The 8412-nt window shown below is 41.2% G+C and overlaps 1 protein-coding gene across 1 annotated transcript; it reads right to left on the bottom strand.

The window, feature by feature from the left end:
- Window positions 1–6055: 6055 nt before the first annotated feature.
- On the bottom strand, window positions 6056–8019 carry LOC120286501 (caffeic acid 3-O-methyltransferase-like). The gene is made up of 4 exons (XM_039298744.1): window positions 7616–8019; window positions 6906–7219; window positions 6578–6645; window positions 6056–6358 (listed from the first exon to the last, which is right to left on the bottom strand). The coding sequence occupies exons 1-4, from the start codon at window positions 8017–8019 to the stop codon at window positions 6056–6058; spliced, it is 1089 nt and encodes a 362-aa protein (XP_039154678.1).
- Window positions 8020–8412: the final 393 nt, after the last annotated feature.

Here is an 8412-nt window from a genome sequence, read left to right as displayed (position 1 = left end):
TGCTAATGATCTTGTCAAAAGGTTTGGACTGGAAAAGTGCAAAAAGATCGACATACCGATGTCAAGTTCTTTGAAGATAGACAAAGATGAAGAAGGGAAGAAAGTTGATCAAAAGCTGTACAAAAGTATCATCGGTTCACTTCTTTATCTTACTGCCTCTAGACCTGACATTTTGTTGAGTGTGTGCATCTGTGCTAGGTTTCAATCAGACCCTAGAGAATCTCATCTCAGTGCTGCGAAACGGATTATCAAATACGTTGCTTCATCTTCAAGCATTGGTCTTTGGTATCTTAAGAAGGGAGACCTTAATCTTCTTGGATATTCAGACGCAGATCTAGCCGGCTGTAGAGTTGATAGAAAGAGCACCTCGGGAACTTGCCAATTGCTTGGGAACATGACAGTGTCTTGGTTTTCAAGGAAACAAAACACTGTGGCTCTCTCTACAACGGAAACAGAGTATATAGCTCTTGGAAGTTGTTGTTCGCAAATTCTGTGGATAAAACAACAGCTACAAGACTTTGGAATTGAAGACTCATGCACTGAGATTAGATGTGACAACACCAGCGCAATCAATCTTACTAAAAATCCAATCCTTCACTCAAGGGCAAAGCATATAGAGATTCGACATCACTTCATTAGAGATCATGTTCAAAATGGAGAAATCTTGATTCAATTTGTTGAGTCAAAGAGCCAACTAGTGGATATATTCACAAAGCCTTTGGAGAAGAATCAATTCGATATCATCCGTTCCAGACTCAACATTTTGAAGCTTGAGGAAATCAAAGTCTAGAGACTCTCAGCTCTCAGACTCAATCATTCACGGCCATAGACTGTAAGTTGTTTAAATATTCAATCTCGAAAATGTACGATCATTCGTTCAGTTATATTTGATTTATCTTTAATTTCCGAGAAAAACGAAATCTTGTCTTTTCAAAAAGATAACCTCTATTTAAAAAGGCAGTTATTGTTTTTTAAAAAGGGATATTTGTTTACTTTCCTTTATGTCAATTGGTTTTCCTTTTTTAAGCTGGGTTATATCTGATCGGTTGTTTTCTTCGCTTAACTCCAAAACCCTAAAAAGGCATTCTCCTCCCAATCTTGTCTCGACTTCGTGTTCATCTTTGAGAAAGTTGTCATCTTTTCTTGGGAAAGCGAGTCAAGGAATCTTTCAATGACAAGAAACGATGTCTTCTTCTAGAAGGTCTTTAAGAATCGCCAGCAGGGGACCACAAAGAATGAGGGAGGGTCCTACCCATTTCGATCTCACCGAGGAAGAAGAGTTACCGAGACAGCAACAGAGCCCGATTCACTCTCAACCTCATCAATCTCCACTATCTACCCCATAGGGTGTGGGACAACAACCGCAGGAAGAAATAATCGAGGAAGCAGACCCTGTAAGAGTCCAAAAACCCTCTTTTATTTACAAGCTCTATCGTGCTTTGAAAAGCATAGGTACACCACCGAACTATGTAGATGCCTTCCTTAAAGACTAAGGGTATGGAAATGAGTATGTCTTTTGCGACGGATGGAGGATTTGGGAATTGCTTCCAAAGGAAAGGCTGAGGAAGCACTTGCGAACATTCCAAGTGACCCTCGTGTAGGGGATTGAATCCGACTGGGGGGAATGACGATGATAAACGTGTAGTGAATTCCAACCCAGGATGGGTGTTGCTGTGAAGGTAAAGGGAAAAGAACGAGTTGTTCAAATCGAAGGAACATGAGGATCTGTTCTTCAAATTGTTGAAACGAGGGGTGATAAACCCCGGGAGCGTTGATTTTGATTTTCTGGATGCCATCAATGTGAACTTGAAGGAGAAGTTCAATCTGCTTCAATTAGAGCAATTTTGCTCGACACCACGAACGGCTATGCACAATTGACAGCATATTTCTATTCGAATCTCGGCTTTTAGATGCGAATAGAATATCCTTCGATGTTCGAGACCAAGACTATGTGGTAGATGTGGACATGTTGGCAGACATAATTGGAGTTGAAAGAGGACGATATCAACCGATCAAGGTTTCAATCGCTCGTACCACCTTTGGAACTCGTCAAAGACAGGAGTACGAAGGAAGAATTACCTACACAAGAATGCATGCCATCAACATCTTACTGCACAAAATCGTGATCAATTGTCTCAGGCCAAAATCAACATCCAAGACAGATGTGTCTAACTAAGGCGAAATTCATGTACGCGATCAATTCAGGGAGGAAGTTCTCTCTCCCTCACACCATTCTCTTCCACATGTACAGAGCGATGGTGAAGGACAAGGGCCAGTTACCTTACTCAGGTCTTGTGACCAAGATCTTCAGACACTTGAACATTGAACCTCCACAGACTCTTTGTGTTCGACCATGTGACAAAATGGTGGTGGGTTTGAAAATGCTGACAAAAATGCGTCTGAAAGAGCTTGATAAGGCAATGAAGAAGTTCAAAGTGAAAACTCCAGTTAAATCTCATCTAGTCTCTTCTACGTCGAAAAGGAAAGGGAAGGAGCCCATGGGTGCTCCATCCAAAAAGAAAAGAGCTCTAATCTTAGAGGATGAAGATGAAGATGAAGAGGATGAACTCACTATCTCTGCCTTGGCATTGAAAAGACTCAGTCGTTCTGTATCCGAATCAACGAAACAATAGGAGAAAGGAAAAGAAGCAGAGGAACTAGAACAGAGAGAAGCAGAGGAGAACGAAGAGAAAGAAAAAGAAGAAGAGAAAGAAAAAAGAAGTTGAAGAAGAAGAAGAAGCAATAAAAGAAAAGTCTGCGAGATGAAGCCGGAGAGAAAGGCAATCAAGATTCTGAGCATGACCATCATTCTTCCCCAATTGAGGCCGTAGAAACAGGGGGAGATGACGAGCAAGGAATGACTACACCATATCCTGATCACAGTGAAGGTGTGAGTCGCTCGCAAGCAAATCCAGAAGATATTCAGACTTCTCAAATGCCTGAGGAAGGACATGACACCTCAACGCCAAATTTGCGCGATTACACTGAAGTTCCATCGTCTGCCTTTACTCCATCTGATAAAGCAAATGCCAGCACACGATGGACAATACCGCAGATTTTCATCGTATCCTTGATCTTCTTAAAATGCGGGGTCAAATATATGCTTTGGAATGTGAATTTCAAGTCCTGAAGAATGCTTTGGACAAGCGTCTTACGTTACCTGTCGGATCAAATGCAAGACCTCGCTCATTAAATTCAAGCAAATGCCAAAGAAGTAGAGGTGACACGTCTACGGGAAGACTTGAAGAGGCTGGAAGGCGTCGTACAGTTGATGAGAGATTTCCAGCTTGTGCGCGTTCCCAAGCAGACTTGACTCTTTCTCACTTTTTTAATGATGACAAAAAGGGGGAGAATTGCCAGCTTTGAACCCGAACTTTGACTTTGAATCTGTTTTTAATTTTAGTTTGTTTGGATACTTATTTTGAGTATGACTTGGGTGTGGTGGACTTGGTGAATTTGATTGACTTGAGTGTGGGATTTGAAATTGACTGTTGCATTTATATCAAGCGTTATTGTATGGCTTTACTCATGAAAGACTAACCTATTTTCTATGGATGTAGAGTCTAGTTGAGTTATTAATCTTTATGAGATATCCATATTGCTTGAGTAATGTTTTTGCAGGTCAAAGTTGTTCAAATCTACAGGAAAGTTTTGTCACCATAAAAAATTGGGAGATTGTTGGAGAAATCTCTCTAGAGTGTTTTGAAGTTGACAAAACATTTCTATCATCTAGTTTGGAAGGCTGTGCGAGACCCTTGTACTTAGAGTCTGAAGACTTTCAGATCACCAAACTCAGCACACAAGACTCAAGACTCAAGACTATTCTCATTGACAGTTTCTAATCTAGCGACGAAGGCGATCCGGAGCTAAAGTGTTTGGTTAAGGATTTGGTCTTATCGACTGGAGAAGATCTCTTGGCTGGATTTGATATAACGGATTATTTATTCGAAATCAAAATCGTTTGAAGATCCGATGATTGACGAAATATTCTTGGAAGGTTCTATTCTTGGAAACCAAGATCGATTGTATGGGCGAACATGATTGATGGGCTATCGACATGTTCCTTTAATAACTCGAATGACCTTCTTAATTGATTCTGTCCAACGGGAAGATTGGAAGAATTCCTTTGGTAAGTGCCAACGGGTATGATGGCATAAAGGAGTATAAAAAGAAGACGTTCCAGTTGTTCTAGTGTGTGCTCGATAGAAAAATTCCAGAGTCTGAAGCTCCTTGATTATTAGTCAATTCATATTGAGCAAAACTGTACAGGCAAAGAGAGTCTATACTTAGTAATACCTTGAGGGAATGTGGTAGATCTTCTACACCAAGAAATCAAGGAAGAACAGTACTGTAATATCTCTTTGTTCATAGTGGAATCTAGCCAGTGGGTTGTCAGTGCAGAAGAGTGGACGTAGGCTTGAAATAAGCCGAACCACTATAAACCTTGTGTTCAATTTTCTCTTCCCTACTCTCAGTCTTACTTTGATCGTTGTTTGTTTATTGTCGAGGAAAAATTGTCTTATTTCTATCAACTGTCTAGTATTGTGTGATTATCATAAGAAATTACTCTTTATACCTATTCACCCCCTCTAGGTACTTATACTAGCCATATAAAAAAGAACGTGTTTGGTAACTGTACAAAATTTCTAATTCTGGAACAGAATTGCGTTTGGTATCATGTTCATTGATTATGTTTCAAATCAATTTCTTTTAATTTTTGCCTTTTTCTCTTTTCTTTTTCTTTTCTTTTTCTCCTATTCTTCTTCTTCTTCGGGCCGGCGGGGCCGGGCGAGCCTCACCGAGGTTGGGCGGGCTGGCCACCCGGCGAGGCTCGGCCTTGCTAGATCTAGCGAGGCGAGCCTTGCCGGACCTCGCCTTGGCCTAGCAAGCCTCGGCGAGCTTGCTGAACTGGTTGCTGGCAACCAGCGGTGGCAGATGGCGATGACTGGCGGTGGCAGGCGAAGGTAGGCGGTGGCGGGCAGTGGTCACGGGATGGTGGTCGATGAAGAAGAAGAAAAGAGAAGAAGCAGAGTTTTGATTCTCAATTCAAATTTTGGAACAAGAATCACATTTTTATTTATTTATTCTTGATTCTACTCCCAATCTGTTCCCGGAAACAAAAATTTTACTAAACATGATTTTGGGCTTAAATTGACTTTGGGAAAAAAAAATCAGAATTTGGCCATGTTTGGATGGTTTCCAAACAAGGCCTAAACATAGTTTAAAAATATATAGAATCTAAAAAATTTGCAAAGAGGGAAGAAAAAGTGAGAAAGGTGGCATCATGCCGCCATCGATTCATCCTGCCAACCTCACCCGTTATAGCTGCTTGGCAATTATATAACTAATCGACGTAAGTTATATAATTAAGAAATCATAATTTCCAAAATTTGTGAATATAAACAATTTATTTTCGATAATATGGGCTTATTTGAATGCAACCAAAATCTTTCCATGGGTTTGAATGATGTGCATTTAATTTCATTTTTTTAACAACTCGAGCTCAATCGTAATTAGCAAGCTACATGGAGAGAATTAGCACAGCAACTCATCACCTTGGGTCCCCCACTTAAATCCAAGTTCCATACCGTAGGAATTGAATTCACAACCATTGACTCCTAAGCTAAAAGTGTAAGAACGGCATTGCCACTAGGTCAATTCCGTGGGGGGCTATTTATTTTCATCTTTCAAACTTGAATGTAAATTTTCACCACGCATAAATCATGATAATCATAATGTCTTGCCGGCCTTGGAACCATACAACAATTTTCGGCATTTGATCATTTCGATCCCTGTTAATATCTCATGGTCGTCCTTTATGTTATTCCGGCTCTTCCAATTGCAGAATTGGTAAGCGTAAGCCTTCTTGCATTTTTATTACAACAGAAACAAATGGATGATGAAGACCATTTGCATCAATGCGTACTAGGAAACAATTCTAGAAAAGTTGAAAGCATAACAAGAACAGTTTTATTCAATTGGAAATCCAAAGATGGACACAATACGACATAGCGCAAGGCAAGATCGATGCGGGGAGGATTTTCCGGCAAGCGAATTAGGCGGTTTTATATAGCTCGAGCGCCCACATGTTGAGGACCTGGCAGCCCACTTTCGGAGAGCTGAACCCGGCCGCGCGGGCCACGACCTCGACTTCCCTCAGCGTCCGATCTTTCCCTCCAGGAGTCAAGGCCAGCATGACCATGTCGGAAGTGAAGGTGGCCCGGGTCACTAGGTCCGTCCCTGGGGATTCCGGGCAGACTGGGTCTATGATCACCACCTTGCCCGATGCCGGCAACGCGTTCCAGCATTTCTTCAGGAGCTGTATGAGGAACTCGTCCGTGCAACTATGGAATTGCCACTGCAACAAACAGCAAACAATCAAAATCAATTAAGACTCCCGATCGCCAATCTGTCCTAAACAAAATGCTCGTACATTGGAACTGTCTTATTAATGCAAAATCAATTAAAATCAATTAGAGAAATATTGTTCAAATAAATTATAAGTTACGTAATTTTACACGTTTCTTTTCATTTCATTTCCGGGAGCTCGAGTACTAAACAATTAATCCAAAGTAACCTTCGCTAAGAGGATGTCTCCTTTTGGGATGGGATCATCCACAAAGCTCCCTCCTACATGCTCCAAACCTGCCATAAAAAAACTAGTTGTCTCATTGCGTCTTCATTGCTTCATAAGGCATCCTTAGAAGGGCCAACTGTATATAGGTGACATAGTTATAGGAAGAAGGCAATCAACAGGTAGGGAGCAAACGAGGTGTTTTTAACATGAATTGAAATGAATTAGAAAGGTTCAATCCGTTGAGAGAATTAATCTATGCAGGATAATTTACATTGAACTTTGTTTGTTTATAGAGGAAGTAGGAAATTTTAGTTCGAAAATCAATTACCAGGATAAGAAAGCCCATTTTTGACAACATGGGGTAGGTCGAAGTTTATGCCCCGGAGGTGGGGGTGCTTGGAGAGTATAAGCTTAAGGCATTCGCCAACACCGCCGCCAATGTCGACGACTGTTTTGGCATTCTCGAATCCGTGGTAAGTGTCCATGATTTTGCCCATGAAAATGGCAGACATACACTTCATGGTATTGTTGAAGTGGTTGTTGTACCTCGGGTCTGTCCCGGCGTAGTCGAAGAGGGTCGCGTTGTTCGCCAGCTTGAAAGGGTCGCCTTCTCCTTGAATCACTGCATCTTTTAAGTAAAACCTACAGCGCAAGCATTCATGTACAAACCCCAAATTACCAACGTATCCGCCTTGTGATAAATATATATATATATATATATATATATATATATATATATATATATATATAATAATAATGCGCAGAATCAAAATATTCATTTAAAGTGATCGAGAGACTGAGAGAGAGAGAGAGATATGAAGATGACTCTTGTTGATGTGCTTGATGCATTCAATAGCCATCACATTACTTCTTCGAAAATTTTTATGGCATTCTCATATATTCAACAGAAATTTAACTTCAAATATCAAGCTAATCAAATTTTGCATGAGATGGGAACGGCTATTATTGTATGAACTTAACTAGCAAACATGGTAAGCCTCACAAAACGTGACAGTCCGAATTCATTTATTTACGTACCACGATCTCAAGGAAACCTCGTCAAAGATTAAAAGCAACCATGGCGCCATGCTAGCCCCTTCCTCACTCACGTAGTACTTGCTCAAGGGGCCCAGGCCGTACATCCTCTCAGGCCGCCCGGCTTTGTCCTGCGTGAGGGTGCACGAGAGGAAAGAGAAGCTGGCGAGCAAACACAGGATGCGGTCGATGGTGCCACCAGCATCGGGGTTCTTCATGGAGAGGCGAGACGCAATCTGGGTGGGCGAGAGCTGAGCAGAGCTCTCAAACAAGAGCTCGAGGATGCCGAGCTCGATGGTGGCCTTCAGGACCAGGGGAACGCACGAGATCATGTTTTGTTTGAAAGCGAACAAGTACTCTTCGTCTTCTTGGGCGGTGGTGACCGCTAGGGTTTCGTCCAAACTCATGTTTCCTGATTTTTTTTTTTTTCTTAGGTTCTTTTCAATCCGCACAGCAGGAGAGATTGCGCTTTGGAGTGGGAAGTGGAGAGAAAATGGCAAGTGGAAAGGACTAAGAAACTGTTTGAAAAGAGTGCGACGATGGAGTCGCTTTTATAAGGTAACTGATGAGCTGTGTGCCATGCTAGGTTTCACAGGTTTTTTTTTTTTTTTTTTTTTTTCTTCTTTATAGAAAAAATAGCCTTTCTTGCCCTATCATATTCCGAGATTTTATGCACGGAGAATCACAGTATCGGATCCGGATAGATATGGATATGTACTGTCGTTACCCTAAAAAAGCATAAAATGACGTGTTTGGAAATGTTTCTGTTCTAAAATTGTTCAAGGGAACAAAGATAGACT

The sequence above is a fragment of the Eucalyptus grandis genome, chromosome 8 (assembly GCF_016545825.1).
Source record: "Eucalyptus grandis isolate ANBG69807.140 chromosome 8, ASM1654582v1, whole genome shotgun sequence".
Lineage (NCBI taxonomy): Eukaryota > Viridiplantae > Streptophyta > Magnoliopsida > Myrtales > Myrtaceae > Eucalyptus > Eucalyptus grandis.
The sequence above is the reverse complement of the archived record's forward strand: the minus strand, read 5'-3'. Positions and strand labels throughout refer to the sequence as shown.

Bases quoted from the DNA above. Each gene is read 5' to 3' on its own strand.
- LOC120286501 (XM_039298744.1), bottom strand. From the start codon at position 8,019: ATGAGTTTGGACGAAACCCTAGCGGTCACCACCGCCCAAGAAGACGAA. The intron at 7,220-7,615 runs GTACGTAAATAA...CTTGCGCTGTAG, and splicing joins GAGGTTTCCTTGAGATCGTG to GTTTTACTTAAAAGATGCAG. The intron at 6,359-6,577 runs GTTACTTTGGAT...TGTTTGTTGCAG, and splicing joins GAGACATCCTCTTAGCGAAG to TGGCAATTCCATAGTTGCAC.